Consider the following 18,723-nt stretch of genomic DNA (forward strand, 5'->3'; position numbering starts at 1 on the left):
ATATATTGTTTGTACAAAATACTTATGTAAAAAAAAAACGTTTGTTTTCTTTTTACATTTATTAATGTATATATATATATTAATAAATGTAAAAAGAAAACAAATTGTATTTCGGAAGTTAGTTTTAATATAAAATTATAATGACTGGCACCATCTACTTTGAAAAATGTTCCGACGATGAAACGAGATATCTCTGGTCAACTGATCATCATCATCAAAAATTGTTTCATACACTAAAAAGAAAAATGAAAACATTGTAACAACTCACTGCTTCATTCATCGTGAATCATTGGTAGCAAAGACAATAGGCCCTGAACTCAAAAGAGTGTTAGAAGAAATCATATATAATGGTTAATTATATCAAAGCTAGACCATTAAAATCGCGTATATTTGCAAAACTATGTGAAGAGATGCAATCTCATCATAATAACCTGCTTCTTCATACCTAAATGAGATGGCTTTTGAAAGGTTGCGTATTAAATCGTGTTTTTGAACTTAAAGAAGAAATATTAATATTTTTTCAACAACACAAAGCTTTACTTTTTTCAACAACACTTATTTTATATTAATCATTTAATTAGCCATATTATAGGCCGATATTAAGGCGATCGTTTGGTGATTTTTCAACATGAAAACAAACCAGAATTTTGTGTATTATTACAAAATGATTCTTGGTGTTCCAAAGTAGATAATTTAACAGACATATTTGATCACCTGAACAAGTTAAACTCAAGCATGCAAGGTAGAAATGAAAATATTTTAACATCTGTAGATAAAATTAAAGCGTTAAAAGATAAAATAAAAATGAAGATAAAAGTAAATGCAAATAATATAGAAATGTTTATTCAAGTTGCCAAAGGAAAATATAACAATACAGATTTGCAAAAACTTATTTATAGTCATTTAACGTCGTTAGAAGAAAAAATTAGCCATTATTTCCCTGACATATCAGTTGATTTGTATGACTGGATTCGAAATCCTTTTGTAGAGACAACATCAGAAATAAGTTCAGTCTTGCAGAAGCTGAAGAATTAATTGATATATGTAACGATCATATGTTAAGATTGAAGCATTCAGAAATGAATCTGAATTCATTTAGGATAACAATTATGAAGGAATATCCCAATATAGGATTCAAAGCACTTAATATTTCATTGCAGTTTTCCACATCGTATCTCTGTGAAATGGAATTCTCTACATTTGTAAATATTAAAACAAAGAAGAGAGAAAGACTAAAGGCTCTTGAAAATGAGATGAGGGTATGTCTTTCAAAAACATGACCTAATATCAAGGAAATATGCAAACACCATCAGGTGCAATTTCACATTAAGTTCACATTTTATCACCAGATACCTTTATAATAACTTTTGTTTTGAATGTTTTTGTGTTGTTTGGAAATAAACTTACTTTAAAAAACTTTTATTTTTTTCAAAGACTTCTCATCCTACATATCTTTACTAACCATAAAAGCAAATAATAATAATAATAGTGGTGCCGTGAATTTTGTTTAATAATTTCAGTGTGCCACCAAACAAAAAAGTTTGAGAAACAGTGTTCTAGAGATATGGTGTACACTCCAGGTACTCTTTTCTTGTTTATTTGATCTTTTCCATTGGTTAATAATAGGAATATAGTTGGGTTTCTTTTAAACACTATATCTTTCACTATGCTAGAATAAACTTTGCATAACCAGGAGTCAAATTCAACTGTTACAAATTTGCAGTTTGTTGTTCTGCTTCCTTACCTGAACTGTTTTAAATTTCTAGTAGTGATGTAACGAATATTCGGTTACTATTCGGTATTCGGCCTATTTTTCACTATTCAGCCGAATACCGAATATTTAATCACTATTCGGCCGAATACCTAAAAACAGGAGTTATAAACAACAAAAACACAGTAAATTAATCATTTTGGTATTTAGAGTTAATGTTATAGAGTTAGTGTTGTTTGTTTATATTTATTTATAACTTGAAACATGCACAAAATAAAAAAGAAAATAATATTAGTCACATGTATTCACAATTTATAATTACAAAGATCAGCACACGTACACGTCTATCGTTGGAGAATCCTCGCACATCTGAGGGTCTGACTCTGCCTATCCTTCTTTTTAAGCGCTCGTCTTTGCTCTTCTCTTTCTCTTTCCTCTATTGCAGTGTTTTTCAACCTGTGGGTCGCGACCCCCAGAGGGGTCGCGAAGCCTTACACGGGGGGTCGCAGGTAAAAGAAAAAGACAAGTGTTTGTAGGTCCTACACTATATTAAAAATACTACAATTTCGGCGAGAAAGCTGTATCTGTTTATTATACAGTACAGTTGGTCTTTTGATTGACATTTAGGTGTGAATGATGGGTTTCGCCAGGGAGGGGCCAAAAAATGATAGCCGAAAAAGTGCTGAGCTGACCTGTAAAAAAAAAGTAATAAGTAGAAAAGTGGAAGTTAAAAACTGTCGTCCTAAAAAAAAAAAAAGGTCAACAGCACTCCGAACCAAATGTTCCTATGAGAGGGAAGTATCATACCATACGTGTCATAAGTTATTGTCGATCCTTCTTAAATTCTCATTTTAGTCAACAATAATTTCTCTCAACAGAAAGACAATTAAATACATAATTTTTAAAATCACTGATATAGTTTTAATATCGCCCTAGGGGGGTTGCCAGAACTTTTTAACTTGTAAAGGGGTCGCGTATTCAAAAAGGTTGAAAAACACTGCTCTATTGCTCTAATCCATGTATGCCTGTGCATACATCACAATACGTGCTTATGATACTTTTGATTCGTCACTTTTCCATCGTAGAGTTCCCATTTTACAATTACGTGACTCAACCTGGTGATAACGGAGAAAAGAGACACATAGGACGTCGATATAAGTCACAGTTATGATTTCACAGATTCGAGACAGCTTGATAGCCCGAACGGCCCCAGGCTTTTGCCCGTGCACGCTAAGTGACTTTCATTACAAGCATTTAGCTTTCTGAAGCATTGACGGCCGCGAATTTCGCGCCAATAAGCTACTTCAACTCGTTCGATTATGTTATCGACTCAATTTCATATTTATTTTCACATTTTCACTTTGCGGTCTTTCTCTATTCTTTCTCCGTTATTTACACATATAGGACATTTCATTGTTATCACAAAATCATCACTTATCACATACTGCCATGACGCTCATGTCTGTCTGCTTCAACTGTCAAGAATTAACGCGATTGGCGAAGCGTAGTGACAGCGGGCCAATAGAGAGCGGAGTCCTTGCCATAATGCAGTTTGCGCGCCAATTTCCATACGTGCGATAATCGAGCTGAATAGTTTGGCCAAATATTCGGCTATTCGGCCACGCTCCTGGCCGAATATACTATTCGTTACAACACTAATTTCTAGCCAATTCAATAATTAGTTTATTAGTAGCCATGTTTTGTTGCTAGCTTTTTAATAGCTTTAATCTCTTGCTATGTATCCTCATTTCTAGAACAATGTATATAAGCTCTTTGGATGAGTGTTCCAAATGTCGCTATTTTAAAACTCTTTGGATCATTAGAGGCAGCAGGTATGAAAAAGGAAGGTGTATTTGGTTTGTGATAAACTTTACTGAGTATTTTGTTCTTGGTGATCTCTATTTCCAGGTCTAGATAATGTACTTTTGTTTTATCTGATTGGTCTAGTACTAGTCCTATACTTATTATTGTTAATAATTTGAAAACATCTTTGATGTAGGGCTTAGATTTCCAAATTATTAAAATATTGTCAATGTACCTTGCATATAAACTCGAGAACAAAATACTCACAAAAATATATTTTGTGAAAATACAGCATATGCATAATTGATAATGATATTGAAATTTATGAAAGCTATGTTTAAGCATACCATTCAAAAAATCAAGGAAAATTATAATGAGATCAGGGTGGGTAAATGATAAAGAAAACAGCTGATTTCTCTCTCTTGGAATACTTGAAAAGATAAAGAAATTAATTACATTAAAATTATTAGTTTCTGAAGTGTTTGTCTTAGATGCACTATTGGAACTATTGAAATTTGCTATGGGAAATTATTATAAAATACAAGGGAGCACTTAATCAAGTTGGGACACTTGTATGGTATTTTATGGTGACTAGATTTCATATTTTGTTTGAAGCATTTTGGAAACAATTGTAATTAAAACCAAGAAACAGATCTGTTATTATTAATACAAGGTATCTAAAAAGTTATCTGAATCTTTCTTGCTCTAAACTACAGTAATACTAAAGATTTTTAAAAAATCCGTGTTTTATATATTTTGTCATGTTTTCTGCTAACAATACTGTTTGTTCAATTACATGTCATACCATACATATACGAGGTCTGTTCAAAAAGTATTGAACCCTTTTTTTTTCCACGTAAACCAATGATGCATGAGAGGCCTCCTTCGGTGGAGTTGTGGAGGGGACAGTCATGCACAGCCCTGAATTTTTTCCCGCCTGCAGGAAGCGTCAGTCGTTGGCAATCGGCCTATGAGTGAGGTCATGTAGTGCGCTCTCGTCGGATTCCACTAAGCTGGAAAATGACTGAACAACGTGAGCAGTGATATTACATCAAATTTTGCCAAAAACCTTGGCGATACCCGAGTGTAAACCATTCGCAAGATTCAGCAGGCTTTCGGGGACGATCCTCGAGGCCAAAAAAAGCGCGGCAGGTCCGCAGCAATATCAAAGGTCATGTTGACAGTTTTTTCGACTCTCGTGGGGTGGTGTGTCGTGAGTACGCACCACAAGGCCAAACCATCGCAAAGGAGTACTACCAGGAGGTCCTTCGTCGTCTTTCCGATACAGTGCGACGCAAACGATCGGATCTGTGGTCGATCAAAACTTGGCAGCTCCATCGTGATAACGCATCCGCCCATTCTGCGCATCTGATTCGGGCTTTCGTCGCCAAACACAATACTCCTGTGGTTCGTCACGCTCCGTAATCTCCCCACATGGCTCCGTGTGACTTTTGGCTATTTCCCAAGCTGAAAATGCCGCTAAAAGGAACACGAATTTAGTCGAGAGAAGACATCGTGCGAAATGCGACGGACCGGCTGATGGCCATTCCAGAAAATGCGTTCCAGCAGTGCTTTCAGCAATGGCAGGAACGCTGGGAGAAGTGTATACATTACCAAGGAGACTACTTTGAAGGGGATTAGGGTTTTGTACCTCAAAGTCAATAAATTTATTTTTGCCGACCAAAGGTCCGATACTTTTTGAACACACCACATATCATCATTCAAGCAATTCCAAAAATAAAAATTCACTAGGATCAATTCAAGTACTATTTCAATATCAATTTTAGTCATTTAATGATACTTAACTAGAAACAAAAATTAATTATATCTATCATTTTGTCTATGATTACACATTATTATTTTGAGATTGATTGGAAATTAAAGAAATAATGCATTAGATGTCAGATAAGACATATGTATACATTTTTCTGTACCCATCCAATATATAACACTAAATCAATCACTTAAATAATGAATTGTTTTTGACAAATATCCAAATTTTATTTAAGGAATAAATTACTAAACCATGATTTCATTTGTATGAGGCAGTTTAAGCAGTTAATGATTCACATGATATATTTTGGTTTAAGAAAATACAATTTTACATTAAATACAAGAATAATTTTGATTGGAAAAAGCAGTTTGTAACTATAAAATGTTTCTAAATCAAACTATAATACAGTAGAGCCTCGATTATCCGACCCCCGATTAACCGACACCTTGGTTAACCGACCGTCCTAGTCGGCAAATTTCAAATGTCCGCTAGTGATGTGGCACTACAATATTGGCTATGTCTTGGCTACTTTAATATTATTTTTACGTGTTTTAGCTGGCAACACTCATTCGACCATGAAAGAGAGCCAGTATTTGAACGAGGCTTAATTTTCTAATTTTTAACGATACAATAGCGACGATTATTATTTTAAAAAATTTTTGTTAGGCTTAACATCGATGAAAATTCAACGCGAAGTAGGTTAATAGCGATATACTAATAGACTAATTACATGGGATATAATAATATACTACACTAATAATGGATTTTTTCATACTTTTCGGTTATCCGACTTTTCAATTATCCGACCAACCCCAGTCCCCAATTGAGTCGGATAATCGAGGCTCTACTGTATTTCATTCGTTACAGGTAGAAATCATTTCCTATAACTAATCATAATTTGCATAATTTTTTTTTTTTGGAATAAATTTGTTTTAAATCTAACATTACATGAAAAAACACTTGGTAATATATCAGCCATCATTTGAAAATTTAACTAATAGTAAGATTAATTTAGAGCTGCCGCAAACTAGCAAACATGCATTTGCAAACCCAATGACATCAAAGGCCCCGCCCCTTTCTTTGCTAGCACAGCGATACAAACGTACACTCATTGTTGAATTCTGTCAACAGCGAGCATACGCTCGTATCACTGCGCTAGCAAAGGGATAACTGCATGGCCACAAAGAAAGGGGTGGAGCCTTTGATGTCATTGGGTTCACTAGTAGTAGTTTGCAGTGGCTTTTGAAGAAAAACGAAAATTTATCTCTTGGCATTTTACATTAATGAAATTTCTTCTTCAAATGAACTATATTTTCTTACAAAATATGGAACCATTTTAAATAATTAAAAATTTTTTTTATATTGATATTTTTACAGTTAGAAATGGGAGCACCTCTTCCAAGTCCCAGTGATCTTAAACGCAAGATATTAATAAAGAATAAAAGACTTAGACCAGAAGTAGAAAAACGTAAGAGAGATTTAATTTTTTAATCTTTGAATTTAAATCCTGACAAGTCTTGTTCTCCAGAGGAATTGGAATTGTGGAGGAAGGGACAATTACAGAATGATGACGATGATGAGAAAGAAGATGCAGCTATCAATCTTTCCATCTTGCCCACTGAAGATGCAGATAGTGGTGAGATTAAATTTTATATCATAGAAAAATTGTCAGTGTTATTTAAATACAAATGTGGTTTACTTTATTTTCTAGAAAAGAAATTGGATGACACAAATATTCCAGGAAAGGTGTGTTGACTCATTTGATATTCATTTGCCAAAAGATATTTGAAACTTTGTTTATTTTTAAACCTAAACTGTTTATTGAAGGAAGCTGCTGTACAGTTAGATGAACAAGTAGCCATGGCTCATTATCAGTATACAGGCGCGACTATACACGTCCATCCATATTTGTCGTCGCTCGTTAACTATGCCCAGCCAGTAAAATTTCAAGGATTTGATGTTGCCGAAGGTAATCATTACATTTTACAAAAAGAATTTCTTGATTAACTTGTTACAGACAAATGCAAGTTACAATAATTCAAACATTCTTTAACTTTTCTTTAATTTTCAAAATAAAGATGCAATCTTTTATGCTTCCTCAATTGATTTTAAACATATTTTTAAAAAATTATTCAATAATGAGGAAGCTGTTGTAAGAATTAATAAAATTTTTATTTTAAAATATTAACATCATAAACATTCTTGTTAAATTTATTATGTAGTAGTCTGTAGTTAAAAATCAAATTTTCTGATTCATAAATTTATAATATTTTGACTTAATTTAATTAATAGACCAAATATGTTAAAATATTTAACTGTATTTATTTATCACTATTTAAGACATGATGACAAAAGTTTCAACTCTGTGTGCCAAACTATGCATACGAGGTCTGTTTAAAAAGTATCAGACTTTTATTTTTTCCGCGTAAACCAATGATGCGCGGGAGGCCTCTTTCGGTGGAGTTATTGAGGGGACAGTCTTGCACAGCCCTGAATTTTTTTCCGCCTGCAGGAAGCGTCAGTCGTTGGCAGTCGGCCTATGAGTGAGGACATGTAGCGAGCTCTCGACAGATTCCACTAAGTTGGAAAATGACTGAACAACGTGAGCAGCAATATTACATCAAATTTTGCCAAAAACCTTGGCGATACCCGAGCGTAAACCATTTGCAAGATTCAGCAGGCTTTCGGGGACGATCCTCGAGGCCAAAAAAAGCGCGGCAGGCCCGCAGAAATATCAAGGTCATGTTGACAGTTTTTTCGACTCTCGTNCCATTCGCAAGATTCAGCAGGCTTTCGGGGACGATCCTCGAGGCCAAAAAAAGTGCGGCAGGCCCGCAGAAATATCAAGGTCATGTTGACAGTTTTTTCGACTCTCGTGGGGTGGTGTATCATGAGTACGCACCACGAGGCCAAACCATCGCAAAGGAGTACTACCAGGAGGTCCTTCGTCGTCTTTCCGATGCTGTGCGACGCAAACGACTGGATCTGTGGTCGATCAAAACTTGGTAGCTCCATCGTGATAACGCATCCGCCCATTCTGCGCATCTGATTCGGGCTTTCTTCGGCAAACACAACACTCCTCTGGTTCGTCATGCTCCGTACTCTCCCCACATGGCTCCGTGTGACTTTTGGCTATTTCCCAAGCTGAAAATGCTGCTAAAAGGAACCCGAATTTAGTCGAGAGAAGACATCGTGCGGAATGCGACAGACCGGCTATTGACCATTCCAAAAGGTGCATTCCAGCAGTGTTTCCAACAATAGCAGGAACGCTGGGAGAAGTGTATACACTACCAAGGAAACTACTTTGAAGGGGATTAGGGTTTTGTACCTCAAAATCAATAAATGTATTTTTGCCGACCAAAGGTCCGATAGTTTTTGAACAGACCTTGTATTTTACTTAAAAACCTTATCTTTAAAATTTGCCAAAGTTTTGAGTTTGATAAATTACTTTTAAAGAAATGAAATGAATATACTTTAATTAAAATAAATTTAAAAATGTAAACTGAAACCAGAATTAAAAACTGAAATTAAATCATATAATTTTAATGTCATTTATATGGCATTTACTTCATTGGAATGACATTCAGATTATTTTCATATTTTAAAGTACTTTGAATTTATTAAAATTAATATTTTATTATAACTGCATTATGTATCTTATTACAAATTTCTATAATGTGAAAAACAATGATAAGATTGCTATTGTATATTTGAATATAAATTCGCATATGCATATTTCCAATGGAAGTGGTATTGTCAAATATGGGACAGCTTCCACGGCAAAAATATTTGAATCATGTAAAGCAGCCAGATTATACGCATTTGCTTTACAGAGCACCAACCTCATGCAGTTTAGCTCATGGATGCTACAAACCAAAATATCATATAATGATTCTAACCTTCAACCTTCCCTATCATCAAATGTCACTGCATGCCACTGATAATGATATAACTTTTCAATATAAACCAGTTCAGTAATAATAGAATACTTTAATTACTACAGTATTTTGTTATTTTCTTTTAATAATTATTATTCTGAATATATACAATAAAAAATAAATAAAATTGTTTAACATGTTGCATGACAAGAGAAATCTAGTGTGCACTTTGTGCACATATGTAATAGGTCTACCATCTCTAATTTAAGATAAGAAAAATGGACAGAGAACCCGCACCATAGTTAACTATTAATTTTAACATATTGTGAATCTTGTAGTTTTCATTTAAATTGTAAAAAGAGAAGACACTGAGGTCAGCGTTACGTGTGCGTTTTTTTTAATCACTAGTACTTTCGACAAACATATAGTCGTCGTCATCAGGTGAATACGAAGATTTACTGAAAGAATTAAACGGAAATAATCCAATTTGGAATAGAACGCTTAAATTTAAGTTGAAACTTTAGTCAAAGCAATGGGAGTAAACGCAAGATATGTCGGGGCCACTACTAGAATGCTTGCCAGCCGACTAGAAGAGCACAAAAACGATGTTGCAAGGGGTAGACACACCACCGAGCTCGCAAGAAAAGTACTTGAGCAGGGTTACAATCCGCTATGGTCCCAAGCGGTTATGCTCAAGAGCTGTAAGGATCGAAAAATCGTTTTCATATGGGAGTCTCTTCTTACTACCACCTTGGACATGTGCAACATTCCAACTCTCGAGCTGCCCAGTGTATGGGTCACACTATACAAGCAATTAAGTAAAAGTTAGCATTCTCCAGAATGCGTATAGTGTGTGTCTAGATCTGTGCATGCGCGTATTTGCACATCATGGAGCTTTCTGCTCGTTCGTTTTTCGAACATTTTTGAATATGTCTATCGTGTTCCTAACGACTTTGACTAAAGTTTCAACTTAAATTTAAGCGTTCTATTCCAAATCGGATTATTTCCGTTTAATTCTTTCGGTAAATCTTCGTATTCGCCTGATGACGAGGACTATATGTTCGTCAAAAGTACTAGAGATTAAAAAAACGCACACGTAACGCCGACCTCAGTGTCTTCTCTTTTTACAATATAGTATTTTGGCGTGATCATCAGCATATTGTTCATTTAAATTATTTGTAATTTTGTACACATTTGATTTACACTAAAAGATAAATAATTTCCATATGTTTTTATCCTTACTTGAAATAGTTATCGCTGAATTTAGGGGAAACCGGGGTTAGTTGTGACAGTTTTTACTTAAAATTTTTTTTTATGAAGGTTTCACTTAACATACAAATCTGTAAGTCTGCTGACAGGTTAAGCATTCTCTTAGCTATATATTTCACATTTTTGTACTTTTCTATGAATTTATTAATATTCTGAAATATTTAGTTTTCTGAAGAGTGCGACTTTGTAACAACTTTGGGGTAAGTTGTTACATTTACTTTTTCCAGACCAACAAAACAGATTAATTGAAAATGTGAAAATAAACATGATGTAAAGTTTAAGGAATATTTATTTTAAAAAATTTTATATATAATAAGAGAAAAAGCCATTGCACCAATTCAGAACATATTTTTTTAAAACAAAATGTGCTCTTACAAAGCATAATGATTTTATTCATCAGAGTCCATTGATATATCAGTGAATACAAACATAGTTGTTACAATGTAACAACATGCCCCAATTGTTTTGTAACAACTTGCCCCGATCCCGCCATTTTGATTAAATAGCGAAATACTCTTGAACATTTCAAGATATTTATTCAATTACAACAAAATATTACACTATCGTATACTGTTAATAAACATGTTAAACATTGGAAACTTACCACGCAATCCTGTATTCAAAAGTAGATAGGGATCACAATACAAAAAAATTACTTTTAGCTTGAAAAATGATACAAATGAAGATATCACAACTCTAACAGCTCCTCCTACCGCCAAATTTCACATAGTGTTAGAATGACATAAGTGTCAAATACCATGTTAATTGGCAAGTTCTGCATCTTGTGGGTGCTCAGAAAACTTAGTGTAACAACTAACCCCAGTCTCCCTTATACTAGAATAAAAAATTTTTTAACACTTCCATTTTGCATGGTTACAGTATAATTATTGCTCTGTATCAAAATTATATATATCAAAATGTATTATTAAGTTAGTAATGAAAAGTTTTATGAATTGTCTTCTTTTTTTGTGTTGTAGATGTCTTTTTTTTTTCTTTTTTTTTTGTAGCAGTCTATTGTATAAACGACTGGAGGGAAATATAAATAGAATAAGATAACTTTAGCTTTTTTATGTATTTTACTTTCATATTTTTATTGATATTTTCAGAAATTCTACTCAAATCAAAACTCTCAGATTTTTTAGAGATCATAACTTTGCTGGAGTAAAAAATCCATTGTGTAGTTTTTTACAGATTTTTGTACTTTTTTTTATTCAGTATATCATAAGATGGGTTATTTTGACCTACAATAACCGTAACAAATCTTATATAATACATATCATTGCATTGTTAACATCCTAAAAATTACAGTAACTTGAAAATTAATGAATTTGTTTAAAGAAAATACTAATTCTTTTAATTTTACATTAGAAAATGTATAAATTTGTCATTCTAATAAAAAACAAATGATCCATAATACTAGTTTTCAAAAAATATATCATAATTTGAATACCATCAAGATAGGAAATTACTTAAACATCTGCAAAAAATGAGAGAGAATAATTATTAAAACTAGATGCTTTGATGACTTTGCTTAATTTTTAAAAACTTTTTGAAGTTTCTTCCTCTTATAATTTTAATATATATAATATNTTAATATAACAATATTAATTTATTACAATGATTTTTCTTTAAATAGATAAAAACCTCCAATATAACATGTCTTCGTTTGCCGAAAATACTGCCCTTGGTTATTTAAAATCCCAGGCCATCGAATTTGTCAAGTATCCTTTTTGGGAATAGACCATTTTGTTGATATTGTGTGGTATTTGTGAACTTCACGAGTTAAGAAATAATTTATTTAAATTTATCAAAATTATCTAAAGAAGGATCTGACATCTTTCACTTAATATTATAACAATTTTTGAAACGAATATAAATTATTAACTAGGAAGTAAATAAATAATTTCTATTACATCAGCTATGAACTATAAGGATAATTTCTATAAAATTGCAAAATGAAAAATATTTCTTTCTTTGATTCTAGGAATGAAGTTAGTAATTATGGATGTACTTAACACAAATAATGTATAATTATTAAAAACTTGTTATATTGAGAAAATTTATCATTTATTCCTAGAACTAGAATGTTATATACTCAAGAAGTTAACTAAAAAGCAATAAAAAATACACCACTAAATATTTTTGAAACTAAATTAGCATTGAATGGTTGTCTCTTTAATCTGAAATAATTTCATTCAATAGACTATCTTACAGCAAGTCAGGTTAAGAAACTCCTTTATTGTATTTTCACATATGCATTTCAGAATTTCTAAACCTTTTATACGCAAATTGTGAGCTCTAGTAAAGAAATTATTTTGAAATGGATGATAATTTTTACAAACAAACCGATCGGGTCAGAGATGGGGCCAACACTTACTGAATTAGTAATGAAAGAGGTGAACAAAAAAAATACAAAAGATTCCTGGGGTAAAAACTGTAATGTGATATGTAGATGACATTTGATTATTAAACACTAACAAATAAACAAATGATAAAATAATTCTCAACACAGTAAATAGTATAAATGAGGATATAAAATTTGATATAGAACTTGAAAAAGATAATAAAATTAATTTTTTAGATATAACAATAACAAATGAAAAAGATAAATTTTCATTTAAAACTTATAAAAAACCATCCAATGTAAATAAAAAAATAAACTACCACTCTTGTATACCAGATACCATAAAAAAGAATACATATATGATGGAGTTAAAAAATATATACACAAGAACTATCAACAAAAAGGACCGAAAAATTGAATTAAATGAAATAATTCATTTAATTCAACAGAACAAAAATTCATTCTGAACAGTTATCCTGAGAAAACTTTAAAGATTTGGAAAGCACAGTATTATAAAAATAGATTTAATATTAAAAAATAAGCATACAAAGCCTTCCCATACATCACTAACATTGATGATAATTGTAATAAAATACTTAAAAAAGAGAATGTAGTCTTGGCCCCAGCTTTGACCAATAAAATTTCACATAATGTACATATTGATAGATTAAAAACATATAAGGCTAATAGTGATAAATTGAAAAAAACAGGTATTGTCTATAAAATCGCCAAAATCCAAAAAATTATATAGGTGAAACAGGACATGTTTTAGAATTATGGATCAAAGAACATGAGACAGCCATTAGATTAAAGTATAACAACTCTCCTTGGTATAACCATATCAAAAATAGTAACTGTAATATTGATAGAAATAATATTAAAATCCTGCACATAGAGAAAAATATGTATAAAAGAAAATTTAAAGAACATATTGAAATTATAAAACATAATGACAATAATTTAATAAATATCTCTAATGGCATACAAGATAAACAACTGTGGTACAACATTATATAAAGACGTGAAAATAAACCAGTAAATTGTTTTGTAAAACCAAGCACTGAATGTATGTAAAAGTTATTGTGTGTAAATTACCATTTAAGNTGTTTTGTAAAACCAAGCACCAAATGTATGTAAAAGTTATTGTGTGTAAATTACCATTTAAGGATTTATACAACACACAACTATTATTTAGTGTTAGGATGGAATATTTTCAAAGAATATAACAGAAAAACCTGTATGTATATTTTTGTAAAAATCTTTTAAAAAGTTTTTATTACTTATTTGTTACTGAGTTTTATGATTGTATTATTATTTATAGTGACATTGTTTCATTGTAATGTGTTTTACGCCCACAAAGATATTTTAACATTGTAAATAGAAGAACCGTATGAGTCTAACAATTTAGCTCGAGAAAAAGTGGATGAAGTTCTTAAAGGTATTGTAAAAAGTGTTTCCTTGTGTTACTTGACATTTCTACTCATGTTATTATATTTGTCAACTCAATGTTTGTAATGTATACTTCCTGTAGCACTGAAGAGGGACTAGAAAAATAAAACTAGCCTGAAATGCATATGTGAAAATACAATAAAGGAATTTCTTAATCTGACTTGCTGTAAGATAGTCTACCGAAGGAATTATTTCGGATTAAAAAGACAACCATTCACTGAACGAATAATAAGCTACAATTAGTAAATTCAACAAATTAGCAGTTTCCAAACTATTAAGATTTACAAATCCTTTAATAAAAAATATTTGTAGACTGCTACATACATTTGTGAGTCATATACAGTAGACCCCCTATAACATAGTAGATAATTCCATGTTATATGAATTTCATGCTGTATGAGTCACTTAGACTTTACAAATACATGTGCCGGGCTGTGAATGGCTCACATATTTGTTAAATCTAAGTGACTACTGTTCTATTGTACTTTTTTATTATTGCTATGTGTATTTAAAACAAAGTTTAAAATTGGATGAAAAGAGAAACAATGAAACCAAAAGAACAACCAGTCAATAAATTACCTAAATTAGATTATTTCTTTACAGAACACAGTTATGAATCATGTCTAGATGATAGGGAAAAGGCCAATATTGAATCAGAAAATGTGAAGAAGAATGTTGCTTGTGTAAATACACTGCAGATCATTTAAATCAAGCAGTATTATCATTAAAAAAAATAATTCAAAAATCAGATAAGCCTTCATCAGAAATTAGTGTACCATTTATTCCTGCAGAAATCTTGGAGAATATGTGGAAATCAATACTTTACTTACTATAAATATATGTAAAAATACATTGAAGCATCAAAAATCTGTATGTATATGGTTGTCAAATGGATATTAACTCTCGTGAATATTAACTTAATGGTAACTACATTGTTGTTCATTCTTTTGGCCTGTGTTTTTTCACTCTTGCATTCTTGATGTTCTAACATTCATTCGGAATTCTTTAATTTTGAAATTACAATTAGTGTATGTTTTATTTAAATATGGTGATTCTGTAATCATACTTTGAATGTTTATTCCTACATTCTTTAAGTATTTGTTTGAACCTAGAACACCTAAATTTGAATTATAGTGTATTTGGAGTTTACAGTACTTAAAATGATAAGTTAAATGTATATTTGAAAATCTGGATGGTATCCAGCCCCAATTAGTCTAGATTTTCAATGCTTCACTGTATAAGTGTAAGACATAGCATTAAAAAGCATGAAATTATCTAGATTTTTTTAATTCAGATTATATATGTATATATATATACACTTTAACTCTAAAATAGTTATAATAAGCGTCAGCTGAGTCGGATATATCCAAAAGGAACGAGAGCAGATTCAAGTAATTATCTACCTCAGGTAACAGAATCTTTATATTTTCATTAGTTTTTTTATGCTTTAATATATCAGAATGTTTATTAATGGTTTTTAATTTTGTAGATATTTTGGAATGCAGGATGTCAAATGGTTGCACTCAATTTCCAAACGTCAGATCTTCCAATGCAATTAAATCAGGGAAAATTTGAGTATAATGGTGGCTGCGGGTAAGCAATTACAACAGAAGTTCAAGTAGGTGGAAGAATAAGTCATATTGACTGTTCACCCATTTACAGATATTTATTGAAACCGGATTTCATGAGACGTCCCGACAAGACTTTTGACCCATTTGCCGAGTCGCCGGTGGATGGTGTCATTGCTGCACAGTGTTCAGTGAGAGTCATTTCTGGACAGTTTCTCTCAGACAAGAAAGTTGGAACCTATGTGGAAGTAGACATGTATGGATTGCCCACAGACACCATTAGAAAAGAATTTAGGACAAGAATGGTTCCCGGCAATGGTCTCAATCCTGTCTATAATGAGGAACCATTTGTTTTTCGTAAGGTGATTATCTTCCAAACTATTTATAGATACACATTTCAGCATAATTTACAAAGTCCATCACCAGGTTGTATTACCAGATTTGGCTGTGATCCGCATTGCTGTGTACGATGAGAATGGAAAAATGTTGGGACAGAGAATACTTCCAATGGATGGACTTCAGGCTGGTATGTTTTAAGAATTCACTATTTGCAATTTTATTCAGAACCTAATTGAAATTTGATTGTTTCAAATTCAGGTTACAGGCATGTGTCCTTAAGAACAGAAGGAAATTTTCCCATGTCATTAGCAATGTTATTTATTTGTATTGAACTCAAAATATATGTACCTGATGGATTAGGAGGTAAATTAATTATTTCTTTTATAAATTACAAAAGTATTAACTGTTGTTTAGTATTAAAACTTTTTATGATAAAGTAAATATTAACACGAACATTTGGTTTAGTATTAATACATTTGGCTTTTGGATGTTTATATATAGTTTTTGTCATTTTTTTGTTTATATATGGTTGTTATTATTAAAACAATAATACAGTCTACCTCCCTATAACGCGGTAGATATGTTCCACTTTATAAGAATTTCAAGTTGTAGGAATCCTTAAATACATGAGCCAATCACAGCCCGGCACATGTCAGTTTATGGACTATGGCTGTTTGAAAGGTTTTATTCCATAAAATGAATCGATTCTAGACTAACTTGACTCAACATTTCCAAAACACGTATAATTTTTGGGGAATAATCTGTATAAACTATGCTATAAACAAAAAATTGTAGGATTACTTACAGAGTGTGCACCGTTCAACGATGCCATTGCTTAAGCTTGTTTTCGTCAAGGAGCAGTGCACCAAACGGCGGGTGCGTTTTCTGATAAGTTATTTTCCTGCGAAAAATTCACTGAACTTTGGCGACATCATTAATAGAAATAATTTTTATGGCCGTTGAATAAGAAATGTTTTTTTTCACAAGAAATGTATAAAATTACTGTACTAAAATTAATTTATATACTGTACAGACGATAGTAAACTCAACTTACCCGCCTAAACTCTCCGTAGCATGTAACTAGTTCGACTGCTCATCCACTAGTGGTTCAGATTCTACCGATCCTGTCGCGACACGAGTTGGCGATGACGTTTTACCGCAATTTACAAGTCTCTTTTAGTGTCTTTATATGAATACGGTTGCAATTTTTTCACCACGATACACAAATCTGCATTATATGAACCCGTGTTATAGGGGGGTTGACTTGTACTCAATAAAAAATGAAATTCTGTTTATTAAAAAGTGTACAAGAAAGTACACAAGCATTAACAGCATCATAGATGAATTTGTCAGATATATAAATACCACAATTTACAACATACAAAAAACAACTTTTGTCCAAAAATAGTGGCTAAAAAATCTCCATGTCATATATGTGAAGTTGTGATCTCCCATAGACTAGTGAATTCCCCAAATGACTATTAGTGGGTTACAGGTAACCTGGTCAATGTTCTGAGCAGGTATCATGCCATGAATGTGTAACTACTATTTCTGTTTTCTATACAGAAATGGGTGTGCTTGTGTATCTAAAGCCATGTGTTTGTAAATCAGCCAGCTACTTTGAGTCAGACATTGCTTGTGGGTCACTTCTTGCTTTATTTCTCCCCATAGACCTTACTGGTATGGATGGCCCTACTGGAAGCTTGCACTGGCATCATGCTATGGTTCATTGTATCTGCTGAGTTATCTCACCTTAACAAGGTGATAACTAGCAAGAGAATTATTATTCTGTTGGGTTTAGTGAGTTATACTCAGTTGACACTGGTGGCTGTGTACTATGCCAGACCAGAGTCAAGGCATAGCAACCAAAACAGCACACAAATAAAATAAGTGTGTCAGTGTGTGTCTGTTGTATTCAGGAATTTAGTAAGAATATGACATGTATTCATTATAATGGCCTTCTGTAGTGTGATGTATATGTTTCTATTCAATTATAATATTCCCAGGCTTTTGTGTAGTGTGTGGTTAAGACATCTATACAGAAGAGTATAACGGGTACAATAAGCCCCCTATCCATCCTCCACAGATGCCTTATTTCCTGGGCAAATTCTGTGTACTTGCTGTGTTTTGTATATTGTGTATTTGGAATGGATATGTCTATAATGTATGTGATTTTATTGTTTGTCAATGAGTGTGATGTCTGGTCTGTTGTGGTAAATTGTTTTATCTGTGATTATGGCTCTGTCATATTGGAATTGGACAGTATTGGAAAACAGCACCCCAAGATATACAGTACATCTTGTGCATGCTGTTTTCCAATACTGTCTGTGGAATGTATTTGTAGTATGATTTGTGGATGTCTAATAATTTGTGTTTCTTTGCAAGCTCTTGGTGTATTATATTTACTACTTGATTATGTCTGTAAATAATCTAGTTGCAAGCTCTTGGCACAGACAGAAGTGATGTGTTGTATAGTTTCTGGCATGATGTGACATTTTCTGCATGTGTCATTTGTGAGTGTTGTATCTTTGAGTATGTGTTTTCTGTAGTTTTTAGTATTTATGACCTGATCCTGTATGGCAATCATG

The 18,723-nt window shown here is 32.4% G+C and overlaps 1 protein-coding gene across 1 annotated transcript in view; it reads left to right on the forward strand.

The window, feature by feature from the left end:
• Window positions 1-16,590, forward strand: part of LOC111634106 (1-phosphatidylinositol 4,5-bisphosphate phosphodiesterase-like) — a 68,399-nt gene extending 51,809 nt beyond the window's left edge. The window contains exons 15-24 of the mRNA XM_023378784.1: window positions 6,666-6,756; window positions 6,817-6,924; window positions 7,000-7,034; window positions 7,116-7,257; window positions 12,072-12,156; window positions 15,564-15,636; window positions 15,718-15,821; window positions 15,891-16,158; window positions 16,223-16,322; window positions 16,394-16,590. Coding sequence (XP_023234552.1) covers window positions 6,666-6,756; window positions 6,817-6,924; window positions 7,000-7,034; window positions 7,116-7,257; window positions 12,072-12,156; window positions 15,564-15,636; window positions 15,718-15,821; window positions 15,891-16,158; window positions 16,223-16,322; window positions 16,394-16,575 — 1,188 coding nt within the window. The 3' untranslated portion in view covers window positions 16,576-16,590. The remainder of the gene's footprint in view (window positions 1-6,665; window positions 6,757-6,816; window positions 6,925-6,999; window positions 7,035-7,115; window positions 7,258-12,071; window positions 12,157-15,563; window positions 15,637-15,717; window positions 15,822-15,890; window positions 16,159-16,222; window positions 16,323-16,393) is intronic.
• Window positions 16,591-18,723: the final 2,133 nt, after the last annotated feature.

This window comes from Centruroides sculpturatus, unplaced genomic scaffold (genome assembly GCF_000671375.1).
Source record: "Centruroides sculpturatus isolate CEXI.00-Female unplaced genomic scaffold, Cexi_2.0 scaffold823, whole genome shotgun sequence".
Lineage (NCBI taxonomy): Eukaryota > Metazoa > Arthropoda > Arachnida > Scorpiones > Buthidae > Centruroides > Centruroides sculpturatus.